General features: G+C 52.8%; 1 protein-coding gene across 2 annotated transcripts; it reads left to right on the forward strand.

Moving 5' to 3' along the window:
• Positions 1 to 757: 757 nt before the first annotated feature.
• CYP26B1 (cytochrome P450 family 26 subfamily B member 1) lies at positions 758 to 21,506 on the forward strand (the record flags this gene model as incomplete). 2 transcript variants are annotated; one of them, XM_080343770.1, is made up of 6 exons in its annotated part: positions 758 to 1,636; positions 3,724 to 3,948; positions 16,895 to 17,170; positions 18,700 to 18,855; positions 19,531 to 19,812; positions 21,114 to 21,506. In XM_080343770.1, exons 1-6 carry the CDS (start codon positions 1,433 to 1,435, stop codon positions 21,504 to 21,506), a joined length of 1,536 nt encoding a protein of 511 aa, XP_080199896.1. In that variant the 5' UTR covers positions 758 to 1,432. The 2 variants fall into 2 exon arrangements, with proteins under 2 accessions (XP_080199896.1, XP_080199897.1); XM_080343771.1 differs by lacking the exon at positions 3,724 to 3,948.
• Positions 21,507 to 26,247: the final 4,741 nt, after the last annotated feature.

Raw genomic sequence — 26,247 nt, forward strand, 5'->3', positions numbered from 1 at the left:
GCAGGGGGGATGATTTGGCGAGTGGATGATTTGGGGCAGGCGAGTGATTTGACGAGGGGATGGTTTGGGGCAGGGGGGTAATTTGAGGAAGGGTTTGATTTGGGGACGCGGGGAATATTATCTGGGCAGGGGGCCGATTTGGGGCAGGCGAACCATTCGAGGAGCGGGACGGTTCGGGGCAGGGGGGTTCATTTGAGGAAGGGGGTGGCGATTTGCGGCGGAGCGCTGTTTGCTGGCGGTGGCGTGATTTGAGGAGGGGGAAATCACGTCGGGGCACTCAAATCATGCCGGGGCTGGGGGCGCCGGGTTCAGCTGCGTTGTCTCTCCGCAGGGCCGAAGGTTCGGGCGGCGGCAGAGAAGAAGAAGAAGAAGGAGGAGGAGGAGGAGGATGAGGCCGAGGAGCGGGCGGCGGGCCAGGGCTCGCACGCTCCGCCGGGCTGGACCCGCCTCCCCCGGAGCCCTCTGAAGTGAGAGGGTGGGTGGGTGTGCGGGGGGAGCAGCCGTTTGGCGGCCGGCCCAGCCCCGGCTTCCCCGCCTCTATATAAACACACATGGGCTTATTTCTTATTTTTTTACTTTTTTTTTTCTCCTCTCTCTCTCCTTCCAACTCCAGATCCAGAGGGGCTGTGCCCAGCAGCCCTGCCTCCCTCTCCAACAGAACAATCTGGTGAAAAACCGGGGGCTAACAAATCACCGGCATAGAGATATATATTTATAGAGATATATTTATATATATGTATATAGACAGAGATATAACCTGATCCGTCTCGCTCCGTGTGTATAGATACATATATATATAGCTATTTAATTCTTCCATCTCTCCAGGTCGTGGCTGAATTATTTGATGATTTTTTAAACATTTTTTTTTTTCAAAATCTCACTCCTTTTTTATTTTTCCTTTCTTTTCTTTTTCCACCTTCTGCTGCGTGTGGCGCTGCCTGGAAAGCGCAGCCGAGCCGCACCATCTGCATTGGGACTTTTTGGGGGGCTTTATTTTTTTTTTCACTCCGGGATTTTTATTGATTTTCGCGCGTTTTTGGCTGCCCATTTTCCCTCCCCCCTTTTCTTTTTGGGGTCTGCCTTGGTTGTCTTTTTTCCCCCTCTTTTGCGTCGTGTTATTTATTATTTTAATCAAGTTTATTCCAAACAAGAGCAAAGTTTTCAAAGCGGGGCAGAGGACAAACTGCTTTTTGCCCCCTTTTTTTTTTTCCCCTCCCTTTTTTCCTTTTTCCCCGTTGTTTTTCTAACCTGCCAGCGGAGAGGGGGGCGAGCCCGGCCCCCCCAAACCCACCCCCCAAGGACCCCCCAGGCAGCCTTTAGCGTGCGCTCCGCAATCGCCTCTCTCCGTGCGTGCGTGTGTGTGGGTGCGAGTGGTGGTGCCTGTCAAAGGGCTGTTTCTCTCCCCACCCTCCTCCTCCTCCTTCTTCCAAATATGCTTTTTGCAAGTTTTGATCTCGTCTCGGCACTGGCTACCCTCGCCGCGTGCCTGGTGTCACTGACTTTGCTGCTGGCCGTGTCCCAACAGCTGTGGCAGCTCCGCTGGGCTGCCACCCGCGACAAAACCTGCAAGCTACCAATCCCTAAAGGCTCCATGGGATTCCCTTTAATCGGAGAAACCTTCCACTGGCTCCTGCAGGTAAGGAGGATTCCCTTCCCTCTTCCCTTCCCTCCCTGGAACATGGGCTGGGACCGGCTTTTTGTTTTTTTTCTTTTAAAAGACTTCTTTTTTTATTTTTTTACCAGGGCTTTTTTTTTATTATTTCTTAGGGTTTTTCTTCTCCTCCTTATTCATATTTTTCCCCCCTTTCGATTGCATCATGCGGGTTCCCGCTGACCCGGGGAGGTAACTGGGGCCAGGGGCTCGGTGGCTACTGGGGGAGGAACCGAGGGAGCCCGGCCCGGTTGGGCTCGTCCCGGAGCGGCCGCCGCGCCGCGCTCCCCGGCGGGACTCTGCGGGTTTCCCCCGGCGGGGGGTGCTCGGTGCCGGCAGAAAGCTCGGGCTCTCCCCCACGCTGCCGAAAACCTTTATTTTCCTCTCCTCCCCAGCCTAAATCCTTGGAAAAAAAATAATGAATAATGATAAAACCGGGGGTGGGAGGTAGCCCGGGGGCGAGGGTGGATGTCACCGGGCACGGCGCGGGGGTTTCCCGAGTCGTGTCCCCCTCCCGCTCCGTGCAATGCGCTCCGGTCCCGACCGCGTTCCCGGGGCTGCTCCCGTCGGGTTCGCAACACGCCCGGCTCGGGTCCGGTGTTGGGGGAAGCCCGCGGAGGTAATCGGTAGATTAACCCGGGATTAACCTCGCTAAATGCTGTTCGCAGCGGCGAGCGGAGCGGGATCCCTTCGGACCGCGTTGCGAGAGGGTGACTGCCAAAAAAGAGGCAAAAAAGATTAAAAAGGGGGGAGAGGAAGCGGCCGAGGGGTGCGGAGCTGCGGGCCGGGCTGGGGGCACCCCGGGGACTCGCAGCATCCCGGGAGGGAACTCCCGAGGAAAATTAGCCCGAGGGTTTCCCACTCCCTCCCTCCTTCCCTCCCTCCCAGGGGCAAAAAGAAATAACAATAAGCAAACGGGAGCTTGGTGACGATGCTCCCGCCGGCGAAAAGGTCACGTTTCATTGACGGGACCGCCGGGCAGCCCCGTCCCGGCCGCGGTGTCCCCCGGTTCCCCCCGCCGCCCTCCCCACCACCGGGGAAGCCCCGACGTGGGAGCCCGGGAGCGGCGGCCCCGCTCCCGCCAGCGGCGCCGAAGGGGTTAACCGCACGCTCTCAATAGGGCTTTATTTTTTAAAGAAATTTATCAGATTTTTACGGGGGGACCAGAAAAGGGTTTCTCGCTTTTCCACAGGCTCCGTCCAAACAGAGTCCAGGGCTAAAAATACAAAATTTTGTATAAATTGGACTCCATTCGAAACTTCTCCCGCATAAAGGTCCTCTTTGTGCTGCCCTGGAAATGGTGTACAAATAACTCTTTATTAATGCCACAAAAAGGACTTTAATTATATTTACGCAGATCAAGAAACAGGGTCACCTGAACATCTGAAATTCACAACCGCGCTTTTGTTTCAAAATAAACACACGCACTCCCGAGCCAGCCCCGGGGCGCGGAGCTGCGGCGCTCGCAGCCATTCTCCCCGCTCCGGATGGCTTTTTCTTCCTTTTGCCCTTATTTTGGGGTGTGGGGGACGACGGGCCACTCTCCCACCCCCTTCCCCCGCGGCTCCATCGGCCTTTTCGCCGACAAAAGCCCTCGGAGCATGTGGGAAAGTTATTAAAGCCTCTCAAAAAAATCTGGAGATTTACTTAGGCAAATCGCAGCCATTCGAGTAAATGCAGCCTGAGCGAAAGAAAAAAAAAAAGAGACAGAAAAGGGGAAAAAAAAAGAAGTTAAAAAGTGTCAGGGGAGGTAAAGGTAGAAGGAGGAGGAGGAGGAAGGGGGGCGGAGGGCACCGACCCCCGCCCGGGGGGCGGGAGGAGCGGGCGGGCAGCGCCGGGCGCCCCATCGGTGGGAGCCGCGCTGTGCGCGGGTGGGATGTCGGGGTTACCCCTTCTTCCCCCGTTTCTGTCCCCCCCAGCCCAGTCGCCCCCAAACCTGCAAGCGCGACTCCCTCCCCCCTCTCCGCGGGGATCCCGCAGTTGCTGCGGCTGCGCGGGCGCGGAGAGGCCGTGCGGTAACAGCGCTCCCCCGCCGTGTTTCCCCCCTTCCTCTCTCTCCACAACCCCCGCAGGGCTCCTGCTTCCAATCTTCGCGGCGGGAGAAGTACGGGAACGTTTTCAAGACGCACTTGCTGGGGCGGCCGCTGGTGCGGGTGACGGGGGCGGAAAACGTGCGGAAGATCTTGATGGGCGAGCATCACCTGGTGAGCACCGAGTGGCCCCGCAGCACCCGCATGTTGCTGGGGCCCAACACTGTGGCCAACTCCATCGGCGACATCCACCGCCACAAGAGGAAGGTGAGGTTCCCACGCGAGACGTAGCGGGGGGCACGCGTGGGGTGGGGATCCCCCTCTCCCCCTTGTGTTCTTCCCTTTCTCTTCTTTCCTTTCTCTTCTTCCCCCTTTCCCACTCCTTCCTCCTCTCTCTGCGGACCCCACTGTGCGTGGGAGGTCCCGCGTGGGCGCCCCCCATCAGTGTGTCCCCCCCCATCCCGTGGCTGCGCTTGGTGCCTTTGAGGAATTTAAAAGGGCGATGGGGAGGCAAGAGCGTGAGCGGGGAGGGGGGTGTGTGGGTCACGCGTGGGGCTGTCCCCCGTGTTGCAGCTGAGGATGGAGATGTTGTCCTTCTGCCCCCTCTCCTCACCAGTCCACCAGCTCCCCCCGCAACCGGTGTCACGCGTGGCGGGGGCTGCTGTGAGCTGAGAAGCGAGTGCGGTCCCGGAGGGCTCTTAAAAGGGCGATGTGGGCGGGGGAGGGGGCACAGCGCTGTGTGGGGCGGAGGGGAACAACGAGTGCCCCCCCATCCCCCCAGCATTTCCAGGCTCTGCCGAGAGGTGTTGTGGGGAGACCCCCCCAAGTTTGTGCTTGTTGGGGGGTGGTCTCATGGCACTGAGCGTTAATTGGGGTGCTAATGGGGGTCTCTGGATGAAGCATGGGAGGGGACCGAGGTGGTTGTGGGGGGCGCTGAGACACCTCTTGGGGCCTTGCTTGGCATCATCCACTCAGGGGTCCTGGGGTCAGACCCCCTTGCAGGTCCCAAGTGCAGAGCGGACTGGTTTTGGGGGGTGCTGAGCCAAGGCAGATGAGGGGGATCGGCCTCGTGTCCCTCCCATCAGCCAAGGTGGTGCTAAAGGTGATGCCCTTGCGTGGGTGATGCGTTTCAGATCCTGTCCTCCACAGAACAGGCTCTTTTCCAGCTGGGGAGGGTATGGGGGGCAGGCAGTGGATTTGGGGTGAAGAGAATGTGTCCAACCCCCTCTTTGGGGTGCAAGGGCCAGCACGGTACCCAGCGCCCAGCTGAGTCCCTTCTCCTCTCTCTGCTCGAGCAGGATTTCCTATTCTTGGTGTATATATTCCTATAAAATCCCTACCAGACCAATTCGCTCGCTCTTTTCTCCCGGGGGAGAAGACAAGAAAACAAACACCCCATGATACCCATTAATCACGTTTCTTAATGCGCTGGCGGCTGGTACTTGAGCGACACCACAAGAAACGCGGTGTCGATCCCTCCTCGAGACCTGAGCAAACTCAGTGTTTGCAATTACACTTCTCCTTGCTTGGGCTACTTCTTATTTTCCTTAAGGATAGGGGTATTTTTTTCAACCTTGCTGTCAAAGAGAAAGGGGGAGAGTTCATGGGGCTCCCCCTATCATGGACCGTAATTTGCAGCAGGAGATGAGCAGGGAAACGGGGAGCAACGCTCTTTCCTCCAGCAGTGGAAGGCAGCAGCTTTGGCTCCTATTTATTACCTATTAAGGGAGGTTTTAGCAGCAGCAGTTGTTGATCTGCAGGTGCCTCTGTGCTCCTTCACTGCTTCTTTTATCACCTGCACAGCACAATAAGTTTTTGGGAAGTGGGGTGGCTGAAGGGCTTTGGTCGCCATCACCTTAATAAAACCACAGAGTTCAGCCTTCAGGAACAGACACCGGGGGAGGCGATGAGACTGTGGGCTATGGGAACGGGGTCGTGGAAAAGCGAGGCCTGCCCTCTGTGCTATCCTCAGGGACTTGGAATTTGTGCCACAGCCCAGATGGGGAGCGCTGGCACCAGCGAGGAGCAATTCCAGAGCCTCTCTCCCTTGGGGTTTATACCAAATGTTCTCACTTTTGCATTTTTTTCGGACTTTTCTGAGCCTGAAGGCTGCTCTGGATCGCCTTCCTCCGCAAAACCCTTTTACCTTCCTGATTTTTGGCATCAACGCGTGATCCCAAGCTGGCAAAGATCCTAATTCCAGCTTAAGGGATGGCTAAAGCCTCCTGAGAACAGGTACTCTGGCAAAACACTGTCCCGGGATGACCCTTGTGAGCCGTGCCTGTACTCGCACACCTTCCCTCTGCTTGGAGCCCTGGTGTACCCGAGACCTTGCCCCGCATCAGCGGGATGGGGGATGCTCAACTACCTAATTCATTTTAAGCTTTCTCTTTCAGCAGCACAGGGTCGGGTACACTGGGTTCAGCTGGTTCCCTTCCCTTTGAAAATGGGAGGATATTCTGTATTCTGATTCTTTCACTCGGTCCTCTCTTAATTACTGTAATCGTGGGGCTGAGCATCCCATGTATCACACACCCTTGGGTGCTCCCCGAGCCTGGCAGCTGCTTAAATCTCCTTGTCCCCTATGCAAAACCATCCCTCTCCCTGCACCCAGTGCGCTGTGCACACGGAGATAAGGCAAACCTGCTTCTAACGGGAAGAAAACAGATCATTTTGTTCTTGGCGAGACTGCGATGACCAGATTAAAGCTTTTTCCAGGCCAGGTGCCTTCTAGTGGTAGAAATCACCGGCGTCTTCTGAGGCTCCGAGCTTTTGTTGCTGTTAAATGGGGTTGACTTTTAACTCTCCCCATCCAGCTGCTGAGACTCTGAGAGGTCTGAGGTGGAAGCACTAGGTTTAAGATTTAAACTTGCTGCTTCTAGGTAGAGACTTTCTTCTTAGGTACCTGGTCTGTACCTTCCTCTTGACCCGCTGCGAACTCAGCAAAAACATGTTGGCAGAAGACCACGTTTTTCACAGCTTTGTCCAACTGTCACAGCAAGGATGGTGGAATTAATAGAAAATACTTCAAAAATGGAAGCGGTCTGAAAGCTCCCTGCAGAAGAGCACTAGTATTTCCTGGAAAATCTTTTAGATTGTCATTAATTCAATTTATGGCATTGTGAAGCTTTCTGGAGTGGTAGCTCCATCCAGCTCTTAAATTCTGGTTTTGATCCCATGTCTGAGCTTGAACCTTCAATTTCTCTTAAGTGGTTTCTCCTCCTCTGGTCTTGCTAGAAATTGTGCATGAGGTATAACTTCTCACGAGGCTGCTTGTGCTGTTGGGTGTTAGACAACACCAGGAAAGGTGGAGTGTGCAACCCCATGTTCTAACCCTCTGCTGCAACTCCAACCACTGGGGTCATCTCTAGCTCTGGTTCCACCAACCCTTACGTGGTCACCACCTGCAATAAGTCCTTGTCACCTTTCTATAAACCAGTGGAGTTGCACTTATTTCCAGCAGCACTGTCAGAGAATCTTTCATCTTTCCTTGGCAATTGAGCCGTGGTCTCTTGATGGGACAGATTGTCACTGGAGATGTGAAGACAGGCTCTAGCAAAGAGCTTTAAACCCAACATGTTCTCGCATGATGTTTCTGGTAGCTTGCCATTGACATCTGCAGTTTTGCTGGCTGTGTGTTGTGAATATTTCCAAAGAGATTTAGCTCTTCAATTTAACTTCAAGACCAGTGAACTGCGGCTGTTGCTGCTGGATCTGCTGTAGGACACTTTGCCCATGACGGTGGTGGGATCAGAGCCGGGCTGGACAAGTCGGTCTCTCGAGCTCTTCTCTCAGGTTTGCTGCTTCCCTATCTCAGCTCCTTTTCAGGACCTTGTGCAAGATTCAATATCCCTTTCCATAAAGCAGATGAATATCCTCATCTCCATCCCAGAGGCTTTAATCCCATAGGAGTTGATAAAGGACCCCAAGGTGCACGTGTGAAAGGTTCTCGGAAAGAACAAAGCCATGTTAACAAGGCGGTAGCTACAGCAGCTCTCTGCTTTCCCATCCTATGCTTATTAAACCTCCCCTGCAGGAAGCTGTCAAAGTTAATTTAAATTGGAGAAAGCTTCCTCCTTTTGGGAAATGAACTTTCCAGTTATTAGAGAGGGGGTCTCTCGGTATAAAGTTGAATTTGCCCAGGGGTGTCACAGCTGGTGGGATGGAACGGAGGGTGAGAGCAAGGGCTGGAAGCGGGGCTGGTGTACATCAGGGCTATCACTTTATTACAGATATCATCAGCGTTGGCTCTGTCCTTGGCCTGAGATGAAGCTAGTTGATAAGAACAGTTTACAAGTAGTAAAGAAAAGCAACCCAAAACTCCTCAGCCTCCCTCCTGAGATGAATATCTGCTGAGAGGCTGTTACTGCTGTTGGGTCACGGAGTTTATGTTGATGTCAGAGAAGGATCTGGGTGACCTGTGCTGCAGCTCGTTCCTCTGTGGTGGCATTTTTGTCTCAAAATCACCCTGCAGGTTACTGACAGGAGCAGCCACATTGCCCTCACATCCGGCTGAGCACGGGCATGTCTTTGCTCTGTGCTTTCGGTGGCAGATCCTTGCCCCTCTCCGTCACATGAAGGATGCACAGCGTCCCTTGGGGTCAGACGTGACATGTCCCAAGTGAGAGGAGAAGCAGTAGCTGTAACTGGGTTGACTGGGAATGGTTTCTGGCTGAGGATGCTCCTTGCTCCACGCTCCAGTGCTCTCCCCATCCTGCTCCTGTTGTGGTGGCACAGCCGTGGCTCTGCTGCAGCCTGTCCCAGCCTGATGTTGGTCTCTTCTTCCAAGGAACAAGCGATACAATGAGAGGACAAGAGGAAACCAGGGAGGTTTTGATTGGATATTAGGAACAATTTCTTCCCCAAAGGGCTGTGGGGCATTGGAACAGGCTGCCCAAGGCAGTGGTGGCATCACCATCCCTGGAGGGGGTGAAGAGATGCAGAGATGAGGTTCTCAGGGACATGGATTAGTGCCGGGGTTGGATTAACAGTTGGATTCGCTGGTCTTGACAGTCTCTTCCACTCAAAATGATTCTTTGATTCTATGATTCAATCCATTTCACATCTCAGTCTAGATCTGTCCTTCCAGACATCTTCAATGCCCGTTTTTACCCGTGAAATCCCCGTGCAATCAGTGCAGGCCACTCCAGGTTTGCCGCCTGTGTCTTTTGGATTTGTCAGTCTCTGGGTCAACAACGAGCTTTAATAAAGGCAAAGCAAATCTGTTCTTAGGCATGGTGATGGTGTGGGCTCAGGTTTTATGGGATGTAAGGAAGTAGAAGTTCAGCAGACACAGAGGGAGGGAGTCCTGTGAGGGACCCCAGCATCTCAGCGGAGAAGGAAATGGGAATTGGAAGTGGCCGGGACTCACAGCCTTTAGATTTTAGGTGGAGACTAAGCAGTGCCTGGGGCCAGGAAGGAGTTTCCCCGTGCAGGATCGGCACTGATGTGCTCTGAAGGAAGGTGGGACTCAGACTTTCCTCGGAAGCATCCAGCCTTGGCAGGAGAATGCTGGACTTGCCGGTCCCGTGCTCTGTTCCAGCAGAGTAATCCCAAAATAGGCACGGCTGGCTTAAAAAAAGGAAAAGAAAGAATAAAAGCAAAGCAGTTCATGGGCTGGGTAGACATCCTAGACCCGGAGACTCGAGGAGGAAGCAGACAGTGGTGCGGAGAAACGGCCTGTTTTGTCTCACTGTCCAAAACTACATCATTCATTAACACACCACAATTAATGTTCTGCCTCGGAGGCATACAAGTGTTGAGCTTATTAGCACCAAGTAGAAAGGTCTGAGGCTTTAATATAGTTTGCAAGAGGATTAAGAACACAAAAGGGGCCATAAATTTACAACCAAATATAAACCAGCTGCTGTGGGCTGGACTGGGGGGGGAGGGAGGGAAGGAGGGAGATAGGGAAGAGGGGTGGGAGGAGGAAGGAGGGATGGGAGGCAGCAGGAATGTACCTTTTGCACTACAAAACCCCCTCATCTGAGTTGTTAAGAGGGTTCGTTTAGGTTTTTGTTTGCTTGCTTTTTCTTGCATTTCCACCCAACCCCGCCACCCTCCTCCACGTGAGCTGTGAATCCCACAGTGGCGAGGAAACCATCCCCTTCCATCCGAGCTTCTCCCCCCGCCAAATCGTACCCACTGCAGCCCCTTCTCAGCGTGTCTGCGTCGGGCTGCTGCCCTGTGAGCTTTAACCCACCAGCAGAAACCGCTGGAGCTGGAGAAAAGGCTTTCATTGATGGAGGAGGGCTCCTCCTCACCGTCCTGGGGAAGAATTTGTCAGCTCGGTTGGCTCGTTGACTTTAGACCAAGTAGCGCTGTCATGTACAGTGGTGCAAATCCACAGTAATTCCGATGGATTAAAAAAAAAAAAAGCAAAGTGCAGGAGCTTTTGGCTAAAAGACAAATTTAGTACCTTTCTCATAACACTTTCCACCCCAAAATGCCCTGGAAGCTCATATCCTGCTTTGAGAATCATAGAATCATAGAACGGTTTGGGTTGAAGGGCCCTTCCCAGCTCCCCCAGTGCCCCCCCTGCCATGACAGGGACATCTTCACCAGCTCAGGGTGCTCAGAGCCCCGTCCAGCCTGGCCTGGGATGTCTCAGGGATGGTTCATCCACCACCTCTCTGGCCAACCTGTTCCAGGCTCTCACCACCCTCAGGGCAACAATTTCTTCCTCATGTCCAGCCTGAATCTCCCTCCTTTATCTTAAAATCATAACCCCTTGTCCTATCACAACAGGCCCTGCTCAAAAGTCCATCCTTCCAAGCACCTTGAGCAACCTGCTACATTGTGGTTCGTAATATCCCTCTGGGAATCGAGTGCTTTTTTCATATTAACGATGCTCTCCATTAGTTCTCAGGTGACGCTTCTACCACTAAATATATCTCTCTGTCATCCAACTTGCTCTTCACCTTCCTTCTCCTTAATTTTGTAGAGTGGCCTTGGGTCATCTCAGCTTAGTTTAAAGCCCAGCAGAGGCCTCATTGATAGTCACATGTTGATAAGCGACCATCACATGTTGATGGTGCTCATCCCTATATGATGTGTGGAGGTCTCAAAGACCTTACTCAGGATTTTGATGGCAGAGGTGCTGGAGGAAAGACTTTTCCAAGTGTCTTCTGCTATTTGTGCCAAGAGACCATGTGTGCTGAGAAAGGTGTATTTGTTCCACGTTTGGGATGGAGCGGGCTGCACCATGGGGTGGCTGCTTCCCTCTCATCCCCTCCGGGAGTGTGGCCACCCCTCGCGCTCTGCTCCAATACCAGCTGGTGGCCCATTTGACAGGACTCAGGTCTGGGTGCTCTGGTGGGAGAGCACTTGAGGCTGGTTTCTTTGCCAAGTCTGGCTTTGTCTCTAGGAGAACCTGTGCTCTAGGTTACTTAAAGAGGGTCCCTTCTCTATGCTCCAAGAAGATGCAGGGGGTCAGCAAAAAGAGGACTTTCCTCCTAATATTTCTCCTCTATCAGCTTTACAGTGGTGGACAGGACACTGTCCCTGCTGCCTGGGCAAGATGCTTTCCTCCTCTTTAGCTCTGGGTAGACTCTCATCTCCATACCACAGGTCTGAGATTTAGTATGTGGTCCAAAACCAAACAGAGGAGCCCATCTCAGCTCGAACTGGTGCTCTGATGCTGATGAGTGGCTGCTGTGACCGTGGGTTTGCAGGATGCTTCTTCTCCACGGCTCCAGCCAAAGACACCAGCCAGAGGCAGCAGGTGCTGCCCTCTTGGACACCTTCTTGGGCAGCACATCTCACCTTTCTAATCCCTTCTGGCTGGACACAGCTCCCATTTCTCTGCCACGCTGTCCATTGATGTGATATCTTCTTTCTCTTTCCCTGTGTTTGCTTATTCCCTCCTTGAAGAGCAGTGACAATACGTAAGGTGAATTTTACTCTCCTCAAATGCACCGGTTCCTCATGAATAAAGGAGGAGAGGACACTTGGAGCAGCACTTCAGAGGTGGTGTAGGGACACAGGTGCTGAAGAACCGCAGCCTGTTTAGGTATCTCTGTAAAATGGGCTAAGAAACCTAAACTGCGGAATGTAGCTGTTTGCACTTTGCTGCTACTGGCATTGTGTGGGTTGTTTTGAAACACAAGGCAGTTTTGCAGAGAGGGGTGCTGAGACAAATGTAGGGTGTCCTGCTCGTTCCCTGCTGTCCCCCCAGCTTCTGCATCACCGGTCCTTTAATCTGACAGCCTGTTAGAAGATTTTGGATTGAAAGCAAAGTCACTGATGCATTGTAGAGGGTTTGTAGAAGGGCTGCTTGGCCATAAAGATCTTTGAGCTGGGGGAGAATGGGGTGCTTGGGCTTGGTTTTGTTCTGAACTTGAGCAGAACTATGAAATGATAGAGTTTCTCACAACACTAGCTACTAAAAAAACCTAAAGAATAGAGATGTGGGCAACCCTGAAAGATAACACGATCATCACAATGTGGCCCAAGGATGCCGAAATGATATTTTCATTTTTTTATCCCATTTTTTTTGATGAATTATTCACATTTCAGTGAAACTGCCTTTTGCAAAGGAGTCTCTCCCCCTCAATCTCTTTTCTTCAGCTGGGCCGAGTTTGGAGCCTCCCTCCGCTGTAACCAGGCTCCCTTTGGAGACGGGTCGCAGCATTTATGGTGCTCTTGCATTGCTCCTTGGGAGAGGGTGCTGCCTTCATCTCCCCCAAGACACCCCCGCTCCTCACCTGCACCCTTCATGCAGCGCTTTGCTTTGATGGGCAAACCTAGCGTTACTCATTTCGGGTGCTCAGGAGCTGAAACTCTTGGTTTTCCCCCCTCGATGGATTCATCCCATGATGGAGCACACCAAGAGACCATGGAGTGTTCCTCCTGCTTTGTTTTCCAACTACGGCATGGCGGGGAAAAGGGATCAGCTCTTTGCTCTGTGAAATAGATGGCAGAGTCTCAGGGCAGCAGTGGGGTTTTGTTGCAGGTTCTCTCCTCTTTGCGGTGCATTTCATAAGTCTTCACCACTTCTTTTTGGTGTGTTTCCCCTTTACTCATGCTCCCGGTGCCAGGACAGCCTCTTGCCTTCTCATCCCGCTCCAAAAATATCACGGTTTTACAAGCTCGCTGGACCAGGACAGTGGGGTCCACGTCTGGTGCTGGAGAGAGGCAGACATCCATTATAACGTGGTGACAGGACAGGGTCGGGACAAATGCCGCCTGGCCTTTGAAGTGTAGGTAGAAATAGTAAGTCTCCAGGTTGAGACGCTGCTTTGGATGCTTCCCGACACATCCCACCAGCCAAGACGCCGGTGGGTGCCAGATTGGTTCATGAAAACATCTCCATGCTAATTATGCCTTCGTTTGGTCGGGCCAGCAGCTCTGGCTGGTGTAGGCTGGCTAAGATGCAGGTGTCTGATCCCAAAATGTAAGCTTTCCTCCTGGAGCGGAGGAAGGAAAGCTCCATATTCCTCCTTTGCCATGCTGGTGTGCTGGGTGGGAGCATGGTCAGCAGAAGGCAGGGGCTGAAGCTTCTTGGCATGGGGAGGCTTGGCCAGCACCAAGGAGGGGTAATTAATGAAAAGCATCATCCTTACTAACTCCTTTCCACCCCAGCCACATAACGAAGCCTTTGCTACACATCAAATGCTGCGGGTTGAAGCTCAGGGCTCTTCACTTGGATGTCCTCTTCTCCTTGGTGGGGTTTAAGGATGGGGCTGGGGTATTCTCCATGTGGGACAAGGGGCAGTTCACTGCCACACAGAGCCAGACCTCTCCAGGACATCCTGGAGCTGAGACACTGGCAAGGAATTTTCTGCTTTAGGAAAACCATAAATCTTGAAATATCCTGTTTCCAGCAGGAGATGGGATTCAGAAGTTTGCAGGCAGGCTCGCTGGGTGGTGGTGTCTCCCTCGGCGTGGGGTGAGCCCGTGTGCGTCAGTGAATGCCCCCAGACACAGAAAATCCCCTGACTTGGGTCTTTTGGGACATATCAAAATAGGAAATAAATAAATAAATAAATGGGGGCTCTTTCCAGCATCCCCGAAAAGTCCTGGTGCTGCCACCGAGGCCACCGGCTAGACCTCAGTTTTAGCAAAGCCGAGCACTCCCTTAGAGCTGATTTTGCCTCCTGGTAGCTCTGGAGCAACGTTTTTTGCCCCGATTCTCCTTGGCTTTGCCAACTTGTGCTCCGGTGAGCGGCCGAGACGTTCGGCGCGACTTCACTAGAGGGCGCAGGAATTTTAGGCTAGAAACGGCGCACGGAGGTTTGTCGGGGAAAGTTGGCTGCCTTTTCCTCCTTTTTAATCAACTGGAAAGATGCAGGGTTGAACTGGAGGTGACTGGAAGGGGATCCAGACATCTGGGATTAGGCAGCGTGGAGCGCAGCGGCGGCGGGAGGACGGGACGTTGCAGCGTGGCCGGGCTGGTGACGTTGGCCGACCCCATGGCCGGGAGCTGCGGGTTGCAGCAGATGTGGGGTGCAGCCGGCTGGGGCTGCAGGAGCCTCACAGCAAAAGGACAGCTCAAAAAATGAGAAAAACAAGAAAAAAATCCCCCTCCAGCTCTGCTTTTTTCAGGCTGGGCAGGTACTATGTTGCCCTCTATAGTGGCTCAGTCTTGTCTTCCTGAGGGTCCCCTCCTCTGTGCCCATCACTCTTTGGGACGGGGACTCTCCTCTTCAAAGTCTGGCTTGGTCCATGGGTGTCGATCTGTCCCCAGGCCGGTTCCCTGCATCACCGCAGCGTTTTGCACAGCGAGCCCAGAGGCATTTCTTGGGCTGCTGTACTTTTTTGCAAGGTGCATGGGGGGTCCCTGAGCATTGTGCCTGTGGGAGATGTTGGGCAGAGCTGGGGGAGGACGGGGTTTGCCCCACATCAGGAGCCTCACGGGCCACCTCCATCGGGATAGTGGCTCCAAGTGGGGCTGCAGCTGCGTCCCCTCATGGGCTCTGCTTTCAGCTGGGGAAACTGAGTCACGGGAAGTGTTTGGGGAGAGAAGGAGGATTCAATGGGAGCCTCTGTCGTTATCCCGCACCCCACAGTGTGGATGAATGGCGGACACCAGCCGGATGGGGACACATCGGTGTCCCTTTGTCCCCACTCGGGAAGTCCCGTCCCATCCCTCCTGGCTGCCAGTTCTGCTGCTCATGGCCACCAGGTATCAGCCCTTTCCCAGCTCCCGTCCCACCTCCCCCAGGCAGCCGCGGGGCTCAGCTTTAGCACCTCCAGCTTTTCCTTTTCCGAGCAGCTGCTTTTTCACCCTCCCCCGCGCAGGCAGGTCTGCCTGAGCATCGCTGCCCTTTCCAGCCTTAAAAATAGCTCATGGAGCCCGGCGAGGCGGCGGAAAGCAGCAGCGGCGCCGTCTCGCGCTCTCGCCGTGGCCCCGCTGTTTGTTCATTCATTCCCTTGCTCCATTCATTCATGCCTCTGCTTCGCGTAACCGTCCCGGGATGGCTGTCTGTCTGCAGGCAGATCTGTCTGTCGCTCCGCTTGCTTTCTCCCCCATCCCATTTGCACGCTGGTATTTCATAGGGAGCCTCTGAGCTCCGCTCCACCGTGTCTTGTGTGATGAGTTTGAGTCGGGGCTCAGCTCGTGATGAAGTGGCTGTTGTCGAGCCTCCTGCCCGGGGCTGCGAGGGGACAGAAATGTTATTTCACAAAACAAACTCCCAGCGAACGATGTGCATTAGCAATGAGGGGTCGCAGCCAGGAAAATGTTACCTTTCCCTTTGAGTGCTGACTGCGGAGGAAATTCTCACATTTACAGCTCCAGCGAGTCCGGCGCTCATGGAAAGAGGGGCTGGCTTTGATTTTTCTCTTCTCGGTTTGATAACTTTGCAGCCCCCCCACCATCCATTGAGCTCCCCCCGGGAACCGACCACCACCGGAGGCTGCACAGCCTCGCAGCTCGCTCCTTGGGAGCCTGTTTTAATTGGATTTTCCCGGCGGCCTGGCATGCGGCGCTGCGTGTGTGCGTGCCGCCCCGTGCGTGGAGGTTAATAAAAAATAAACAAACAGCACTTTTAAATGGTTTTTTCCTCGGGTGCAGGCCGGGAGGGATGTGGCGGGGATGCCGAATGAAAGCGTGCGCTGTGGCTGCGCCGGGGAGGGCGGCAGGGACATTCCTGGCATTGCTGAGCTCCTCGTGCAACGCGCGGGCCCGGGCCCAAATTGGAGTAAGGAGCCGTTAGCGTCGGGGACCTGGGGAGGCCCACTCCCACGCACTGTTTACTCGCCGAGCTTAAATTAATACTGTCTGCTGACATCAGGTTTTTATTCCTTTCTTTTTTTCCCTTGGTTTCCCAAGGAAATGAGCCGCGTGCTATCGCAGCCTCTGCGTACGTGTGCGCCGCTCTTCCCCGCTCGAGCCCCTAAGTTCAGCCAGATTCACAGGGATCCTTAATGCCTCAAAATAATTGTTTGATTTATTTTTTTACATATGTTAAAAAAGGGTAGTTGGTAGGTTGGAGAAACGGCCAGTGCTTCCCACTGAGAGAAACGCTTGCCTGTGTCTGCGTGCACAACCATGATGTTAGGCGCTAGAGAATCATAGAACCATAGAATGATTTGGGATGGAGGGACCTTCCCAGCTCCCCCAGTGCCCCCCCTGCCATGACAGGGACATCTTCACCAGCTCAGGTTGCTCAGAGCCCCGTCCAGCCTGGCCTGGGATGTCTCCAGGGATGGTTCATCCACCACCTCTCTGGCCAACCTGGGCCAGGCTCTCACCACCCTCAGGGACAACAGTTTCCTCTTCATATCCAGCCTGAATCTCCCTCCTTTAGTTTAAAACCATCACCCCTTGTCCTATCACAACAGGCTCTGCTCAAAAGCCAGTCCCCATCTTTCTTATAGGTTCCGTTTAAGTACTAAAAGGTCACAATCCCTACAGAAGAAATGCTTTAGAAGCATCCAGATTCTGGGTGAATGTAACTGGGAGCCATGAGACACGGAGCTGTGGGAAAGCCGAGTCCATCCGTCCTGCCGTGTGCAGGATGAGGCATTACCTCCTGTCTCTGTTTTGTGCCACGTTAATGCCCATCATTTGTGATGGCTGCGGTAGGGATCTGTCGGCTGATATTTCTCCATCCACCCTTTTTGGCGGCTATTTTAGAAACTGGTGATGCTGGATGATGATGAGTCTTCTGCTAAGTGAACCCGTGATGCCCATTTTTATGGACAAGCTGGCTACTAGAGAAGGCAAAGAGAAGGACGTGTAGAAATCTCTACTCGATCTCTTTCGTAGGTTTTCTCCAAAATCTTCAGCCATGAGGCGCTGGAGAGCTATCTCCCCAAGATCCAGCTGGTGATCAAAGACACCCTTCGGGCCTGGAGCAGCAACCCTGAGTCCATCAACGTCTACCACGAGGCCCAGAAGCTCACCTTCCGCATGGCCATCCGTGTCCTGCTGGGCTTCCGCATCCCTGACGAGGAGCTCAGCCGCCTCTTCGAGGTCTACCAGCAGTTCGTGGAGAATGTCTTCTCCTTGCCCGTGGATCTGCCCTTCAGTGGCTACAGGAGGGTAAGAGACTTGGGATGAGTCCTCCACCAGCCAATGACACCCAATTATTGGGATGAATGGGTCCGTGGCTAATCATTTCTAGAGGTTCTTGATGGGATGTTTTCTCACCCTCTGACCTCTAGAAGCAGGTCTATATTTGGGCTACAAAGTCCTGTTTTGGTAGAGTGGAAAGGGAGATCCATTCACAGGTGTTTAGAGTGCTAGGAACCCTGCGGTTCGATGCAAGAGAGAACACAGGATTTGCTCAGATTTAATGGGTCATTTTTTCTCACTTGTGACTCTCAGTTTTGCTGTATATTTTGGTTTGTGGGACCGTTCTTCTGTTATTTCCCTCCTGTCCCCGGGGCAAAACACATCAGTGGACTTTCTAATTCTATGAACTGTCTTAATTTTTTTCATGAATGATGCAAAATGAAAACATAGAAAAATCATAGACGAAAGATTGTATTTTTTTCATGGACAATTTTGGTAATAGAAATACGAGGGTTTCAAATTCATTTCTATGATTATCATTGCAGATTTTTTCATTATTATTTGACTGCGTGAATGAGCCCAACCGTTTGCAGCCCTGATGCGTTTGCAGCAGCAGGTTGTCCCCGTGCAGCTGCACTCAGATAGGAATTGCTTTACTGAGACCAGGTGATAAAATTGCTCGGGAAACCCATTATGCTCATGGGAAGAGGGTCCTTTCAGATGAATTGACCTTCCTTTGAGAGACAATTTTCCCAGGGACTGCCAGAGTGAGCCGGAGGCCTGTGAACTGGTGCAGTACTGGGGCTCCCACATCAGACCTATCATTTGCACGTAGGTGCTGATTGCTCCTGCCTGTAATCTCGCCCGCTCGGGGCTTTGCTCCTCCTACCCAGGGAATGACTTCAGCATCTTTATTCTTCTCTTTGAGCACCTGCAATTGCAGTTGTATTACTTGGACATGTTGTCCTGAGCACGTCTCCAGCTCCTGGGGATGCTGGGTTGGGGATGGTGGTGATAGAAGAGAATCATAGAATCATTTTGATTGGAAAAGACCCTCCAGATCGTTGAGTCCAACCATAACCTGACATCACCAAGGCCACCACTACCCCATGTCCTTGAGAACTGCATCTCCACATCTCTTCAACCCCTCCACGGATGGTGACTCCAGCACTGCCCTGGGCAGCCTGTTCCAATGCCCCACAGCCCTTTGGGGAAGAAATTGGTCCCAGATCCAACCTCACCCTCCCCTGGCGCAACTTGAGGCTGTTTCCTCTGCTCCTGGCGCTTGTTCCTGGGGAGCAGAGCCCGACCCCCCTGGCTCCAAGCTCCTTTCAGGCAGTTCAGAGATCAGAAGGTCTCCCCTCAGCTCCTGTTCTCCAGCTGAACCGCCCAGGTCCCTCAGCCGCTCCATCACATTGTGCTCCAGACCTTTCCCCAGCTGCGTTGAATAGAATAATAGAATATTTCAGTTCTGAGGGATGTATGATGATCATATAGCCCAACTGCTAGTCCAGCTGGTGTTGTGCCCTGTGGTCTGATGGCTTCCTGCTCCACAGGGCATCCGGGCACGCGAGACGCTGCAGAAGGGGCTGGAGAAAGCCATCCAGGAGAAACTGCAGAACACGCAGGGCAAGGACTATGCTGACGCGCTGGACATCCTGATAGAGAGCGGCAAAGAGCATGGGAAGGAGCTCACCATGCAGGAGCTGAAGGTAAAAATCTTCCCCATGGTCACCTTGTCCTTGTTGTGCTCAGGGTAGGGGCTCCTCAAAGAGCAAAGCGTGAGCTGGTGTAAGGAGCATTTTTTGGGGCAGACCTGAGATGGTCAGTGAGATCTCGGAGACCACAATGTGTTGTTGGAGCTGCAGGTGAATCCTGGTCTGGTGGGTTATGGTGCCAACAAGCCAGTGGCTTTCCTGCAGGCCATATTTATTTGCATATCATGCTCAGTACTTTCTCAAAAGCATTTCCAGGGAATCCCAAAAGACCATGCAAGTTTGTTGAAGCTTTCAGCCTTGACCATCTTCACTTCTTGAACCCAATCAGTTTTGTGGTGCCTTCTTTGCAGGGCAAATGAGCCCTCAGTGGGCTGTTACCTGCAGCAGTGTCGCAGCATAATTTGTCCTTCAAGTGCTATCAAGAGACATCCCCGGGTTTTTTCTCCTGCCTGTCTGGCCCTCAGCATCCTCCAAGGCTTTGTGGGAGGATCCCGCTGTTGGATGTCCAAGATCTCTGCCTGCACAAGGATAGAGACCTTGCAGTTAGACATGCCCAGGCTGGAGAGCTGTTAGGGCAGCCTGCATGCCTGTCCTTGATGTGACACGGCTGCTGGCTTGTCTGTCTTTCCATCCATCGTGCCTTACCCTGGTTTCCCTCTTGTCTCTCAGGATGGCACCCTGGAGCTCATCTTTGCTGCCTATGCCACCACGGCCAGTGCCAGCACCTCTCTGATCATGCAGCTCCTCAAACACCCCCGTGTCCTGGAGAAGCTGCGGGAGGAGCTGCGCAGCAAAGGCATCCTCCACAACGGCTGCATCTGTGAGGGCTCCCTCCGGCTCGACAACATCAGCAGCCTGCACTACCTGGACTGTGTCATCAAGGAGGTGCTTCGCCTCTTCACCCCCATCTCCGGGGGCTACCGGACAGTGCTGCAAACCTTCGAGCTGGATGTGAGTATGGCTGTCTCCTTGGGGTGCAGTTGTACCGCGAGCTGCCCAAAACAGCCTTCTGCATCTTGTTGCAAAGCTTGTTTGAGCCTGGCTTAGATGAGACCTCAAGGAGGACAGATTAGGTCCTCATGATGACGGGAAGTAGACTTGCTCTGAATTGAGAAGAGAGCAATGGAATGGGGTTGTTTAGCTTGGAGAAGAGAGGGCTCTGGAGAGACCTCATTGTGGCCTTTCCATACTTAAAAGGAACCTATAAGAAAGATGGGGACAGACTTTTGAGCAGGGTCTGTTGTGATAGGGCAAGGGGTGATGGTTTTAAACCAAAGGAGGGAGATTCAGGCTGGACACAAGGAAGAAATTGTCGGCCTGAGGGTGGTGAGAGCCTGGCCCAGGTTGGCCAGAGAGGTGGTGGCTGAACCATCCCTGAGACATCCCAGGCCAGGCTGGACGGGGCTCTGAGCAACCTGAGCTGGTGAAGATGTCCTTGTCATGGCAGGGGGGGCACTGGGGAGCTGGGAAGGTCCCTTCAACCCAAACTATCCTGTGATTCTATGACTCTATCTGGCCCATAGCAGGGAAGGGACACACTTGGGCTGTCAGAGAGGAGACAGGCGTGATGCATCAAAGAGCAACTTGTGACAATGTTTGACGCCAAAAACTGAAGCGGGGTGTGACAAGGGAAGGGTTTACTGCAAAGGGCATCTCCAGGCTGCCAGATGACAGGCAGATTACTCACCGCAATGGCTGGAATTTCCTACTAGCAAAACAAAATCTTGAGACCTGGCTTGTCGCTGTAAATCCTCCTAATGTAATGATTTGAGTCGGAAACCTTTTAAAGTGCTCAGGGGATGATAAATCCGCCTCGTTTCTCATCGCCCAGGCCCTGACATGTGCGTTGGGCGTGTGGGGCTGACAGACGGCGGGATGAGCAAAGCCATGGGATGCTCTGGGGAGGGCTGGATGGTGCACGGGAGCAAGAAAAGCTGCTCCCCTTTGCCCGGCGGCCGCCCAGCACCACGAGGTTCTGGGTTGGCGACTCCTGCCAGCGACCACAAAGCAGATAAATAGCAACAGAACATCCGACAGGTCCTTGGGACAGGGGCAGGAATACACCCAGGATTCCCATCTCCCAGCCCTTTGCGCTGCACTCTCTGGTTTTCTTTCAAATCTGTGTCACACTTGAGTAATAATCCCAAAGAAAATGGGAAAAAAACAAAGCAAAATTGCTTTATCTTGTTCTCCCTTTGCAGTAAGGTTGACTCACTCTGCTTTTCTCTCCACTCCTTCCCTTTTCTCTTCAGGGTTTCCAAATCCCCAAAGGCTGGAGCGTGATGTACAGCATCAGGGACACCCACGACACTGCCCCTGTCTTCAAGGACGTGGACGTCTTTGACCCCGACCGCTTCGGGCAAGGGCGAAGCGAAGACAAGGACGGCAGGTTCCACTACCTCCCCTTCGGAGGAGGCGTACGGACCTGTCTGGGCAAGCACCTGGCCAAGCTCTTCCTCAAGGCGCTGGCCATCGAGTTGGCCAGCACTAGCCGCTTTGAGCTGGCCACCAGGACTTTCCCCAAAATCACCCTGGTGCCCGTGGTCCACCCGGTTGATGGACTCAAGGTCAAATTTTTTGGACTGGATTCCAACCAGAACGAGATTCTGACGGGGACAGATGCCATGCTGGGGGCGACGGTGTAGAGCCCATGCTGGTGGCACCAGGGACGGGCGGCCGGGGGATGGAGGGGTGGGGTGGGGGCAAGGGGACGAACGGAAGGGGAGGAGAGAAGGGCGAGACGTTTCTCCACGACGCTCGCTTCACAAAGCCTCCGGGTCGGGACTGCTTTCTCCACCGCTGAAGCTGCCAAAACCATTTTGCTCTTCCCAAGGGGGCGCGGAGAAGGTTGGGGTGTCATCGAGCATCTCGTTTGGTTCGGAAGAAGGAAGAGTCGCAAAACCCGAGTAGCGCTGGGATGTCTGACCATACACAGTATCTAAATATTATAAATATATATATATATATATATATAAATATCTATAAAACACTTCTGCTGCGAGGAGGAGCGCTGCGAAGGCCCGACTGCGGGAAAGGTTTTGGAAATCAGCTGGCGATCAGAGGTCTGGTGTCCTGGGGCGGCTCTCGGGTGGCCTCTGATCTTCTTTTTTTTTAACAGTGTTAAATTAGATGGTGATAACAGTGTTTTGTTTTGATTTTTTGGTTGTTTTCCATTTGCTTGTGTTTTGTTTCGGGGCGTCGGAGGCTTTCCTTCGCCAGGGGGAGACGAGGGACGCCCGCTCCTGGCCCCTCTCCCGCTGGGGCAGGGGTAGCTGGGGAAGGGGGAGCTGCCATTTCATCTCTGCTGCGGGACCCAAAAACCCTGTGGTGTCTTGTCCGGGGCTGAACGCACGGTGAGCCGTCCCGCTGAGGTCTCGGATGACTGCATATTAGCATTTTGCAAAATGCATTTGGGGCTCTGTGGGAGGTGTGGGGGAGTGTCCTTTTATTCTCCTCGTTGAGTTTCCTACTGCTGCTACACGGCCTGTGTGCATCCATTCCCCCCACCCCGCGGCCCCTCACCAACCCCTTCCCTGTGCAGAGGCACCATTTTGGGGGCATTTTGGTGCCTTTGCTCTCCCTCAAGGTGCCGGCACCAGCCTCCCAACCGCATGGCCCCATCGACCCACCATGGCTCTGCGAGCACCAGGGCGCTGCGCAAAGCCCCCCCGGCTCAGAGCCGCTTATTTCGGTGCGTCCTCTTCCATGGGAGGCATTTGCATTAAAGGTGATCTCCATAAATAAGCCAACACACGCATTGTTTGTCTCATGTTTGGGTTTTCTTTGACGATGGGAGAGCTCGGCAGGAAGGAGAGCGAGCGGCAAGCTGTCCGCCCTGTCCCACCGTTAAGCTGCTCAAAGCTCCTCCGGCACAAGCAAGTGGCCACCAAGGTATCTTGCATTTGATTTGCTGGGTGGGTTGATTTGATTTGATTTGACTTTTTTGCATGCAAGAGGTTTCTGGGTTGAGTGTGAATGGGTGGGTTATGTTGAAAGCAGGCATAGCCTTGCACGTGGGTGCAGAGCAAAAGCTCCCCGGGTGTTTGGTTCAGACCAGAGCCAAGCACCAGGCTGGGGGATCCCTCTCTGACTTGAGGCATCTTTACCCAGGCTCTCCTCTCCCACCTCCTGCCCTCCAAGGTGCAAAGAATTACACAAGGACCATGGGTGAGACCTCTTCTAACCATGACAGGCAAAGACCTTGTTCTTGGGTGGGCAGCTTGGCTCTCAGCTTTAAAGGTGTCCAGATAAGTCAAGAGGGGTTGCAATGAGAAAGGCGAAGGGGCAGATGTGGCTTGCCAGGTTCTTTGCAGGTCATGCTTTTGACGAGTTGGTGCCTCTTTGGAAGGTCGAAGGAAGTGTGGAGCGAGCGATGGTGAGTGCTGCCTTTGCCAGCCCGTCATCTGGTGGGGGCAAGGAGGAGGGGGGCAGTATTTTTAGCCAGGGGAAGCACTTGAGGTCGAATTGCCGTCAGCCAAGCTGCCAGAAAACCCTTCAGGAGCATCCAGGCGCATGGTCTCCACTCACGCCAAGGTTCACAGCTTGATTTTCAGTTCGATTTAACCCGAAATAAAACTCCTGGTCTTCTAGGACATGCCGTTCAGATCCAGACTTTGCCTTCTAGTTGGTAAACACGGTGCCAAATCCAAAAGCAAGGTCTCGGGAGCCTCTGGATATGTGCACCATGTCCCTGAAGAAGACGCTCAGCTAGTTTGCCAGCCTGGAAATTTTGAGTGAAACACCCCAAGCTCAGGTGCTGTTGGGTTTTCAGGTATTTTCCTTGTCCCTGATAGAGATAAAAATTTCCCAGTGATAAAAGGAGCTTAATCACAAAAGCCCAAAGGGCAAAGAAGCAAAGGAGAACATAAACCTGAACGTGGTGGGAAGGGGTGAGTCTCCCAGGGGCGAACATCTGGGGAAAGGTAAGCGGCATGTGAGGGTGTCCATGGTCTTTGTGGATGATGAGCCCTTCAGGACATGGGGATGGGGGTAGAAGGTGGGTGGGCAGCAGTGGGGAGCTGCAGGGTGGAAACCCATCATGGACCCACCACCAGGTGCTCTCCAGGAGCCCCCATTTCCATCTGAGACCTGTCAGGGGAATGAAACTGTGTTTGGAGGAGAGGAGGCTGGAAAGGGGAAAGGACAAGAAGTTTGGCAGGTCTGGTTAACGCTTCTCTTGGACTTTATTTTAGCTTCCAATGTCATTACAAAGTGAAAACCAAATGTGCTTTTGAGTGAGTGGCTGATTGGGGAGTGGTAATGTAAGATGCGTACATCCACTATATATATATGTGCTTACATCGTGTATATGTAATGTTTGTGTGTGTGAGTATTTAATCTAGGCATAAGTAAGTCATGCTTTTGTTTTTTCATTCCTAACGAATATAACTTGACTAAACAAGTTGCTGCAGTGGGTTTGCAGAATAAAGCACTTTGAATCTCAGAATTTTTGTTTTTCCTTAGCACAGTCCAATTTGCTATATTATTTTATACACAAATTTTTTTTTTGGTCTGTCTTTATAAACTATTATAAGTATTTTTGTTATAATTCAAAATAGATATTTAGTATAAAGTTTTGCTGTTAAATATTTGTTATTTAGTAAAATATGGTTTTTTCCCCCTCTATTGTAAACATTGTCTGGAAAAATATTAATATGTTTTATCACAGTTGTTTTTAATATTAAAAAGAAAAAGGAAAAAGCACTTGTGGGGTTTTTCGTTATGAAATTGGTGCCGTGTGAACATATGTTTCAGTCATGTGGGTTTTGATATGTATATAATATTATGTGTCGCATATTAAAATGAATGTTGTGTATTTTGTGATCTTAAACAAAAAAATAATCCATGTGGCTATTTTCTAGACTTCCATAATAAAAAGAGTTGAATCTCCAAAGCTTTTGTTTCATATCCCCCCGCATGTCCTCTCGAAGGGCTTGTGGCGCCTGGTTTGGGGTCTTAGGGTGACAACCTCATCCTAGGAACTGGGGCACCCCTTGAGTGGGATTTTTGCACCCAATTTGGGACCTATCGCTCTTGATGGCCAGGGTGAGGCCTTACTGCCTGGCATGGATTGAAATACAGGAAATTCCACTTCAACATGGCCAACCGTTGAACCTAATTGCCCAGAGATGTGGAGTTTCCATCCCTGAGGATACTCAGAGCCTGGCTGGATGTGATCCTGATCAAGCTGGCCAAGGTGCCTACACTATGAGGTCCATCCACCAACCCTCAGGGTTTGGTAGGCTCCAGGATACCTGGTTTTTGCCCAAACCTTCTACTTCTCCCCAGCAAGAGACAGAGACTGGGCAAAACAAAGTGGAAGGGAAGGGAAGGGAAGGGAAGGGAAGGGAAGGGAAGGGAAGGGAAGGGAAGGGAAGGGAAGGGAAGGGAAGGGAAGGGAAGGGAAGGGAAGGGAAGGGAAGGGAAGGGAAAAGTGTTTGTCTCCAGCTGTGTGTGTGCCGTGGCCTTTGCTGCTGGCTCTTTCAGGAGCTTCCACCCTATAGAGACAACTCAGGAGACCATCATGAGTTGAAGAACACATGCGAAACAACAGATTGCATTGGCATGCTGGATGGTGGGCAGGATGTGTGTGGTGGACCAGACAAAGCACGACACAGGGAGCCAAAGGGAAGGACCCTGTGACAGGCAGCCGCAGTGCCACAGGTTGGGTGGGAGCAGGCAGGTTGTCCCCAGCCCTCCCATCCTCTCCGATCTGGGCTGTTGAGAGGTTGCTCTGGTAATCAGGTCCTCAGCAAACCCGTGTCCCAGAGTTTTCTGTGAGCAGAGCTTGCTTTGAGATTTTTAAACCCAACTGGCCCTGGGTGGTGGGATGAAGGGCTTTGCATGAGGTACTACAGGACAAGCTACTGATGGGAGTTCCAGCTGCAGCTGTCCCAGAGCAGAGATGGGGTGTGTTGGGAGTGCTTAGTGAGTCATTAGGTAATTATTTAAGCAATTAGCTTCTGTCTCCTTGCTCTTCTCCTCATTAAAAAAAAAAAAAGCTCTGATAGTGCCCTGGCTGTGATGGGAGTTGGAGAACAGGATGTTGCTGCTCTGCAAACCCTTCCCATGATCACATTAAAAGGCAAGTGAAGGAATTAATACAGCCTTCTTTTTTTTTTTGCAATTGGCTGGAAAATGTGACCATGCAACCCAAACCCGTGTCCCTTCAGTGCAGCCAGAGGCTCTGAGGCTCCTTTCCCTCCCTTTAGTGCTTTGCGGCCGCTCTCTGGTCCTGGTCGCCGCTCTGGACGTGTCCTGCCAGCAGCAGGTTTACCGCGTCTGTCCTGCCCGTCGCCAAAAAGACACCGTGCAGTTGCGCTTGTCCACGCTCATGTCCCTTTCCCTGGCCTCTCCTTGACCCGAGGGGACCGACGTGTCACCTCC

This window comes from Nesoenas mayeri, assembly GCF_963082525.1.
Source record: "Nesoenas mayeri genome assembly, chromosome: 4".
Lineage (NCBI taxonomy): Eukaryota > Metazoa > Chordata > Aves > Columbiformes > Columbidae > Nesoenas > Nesoenas mayeri.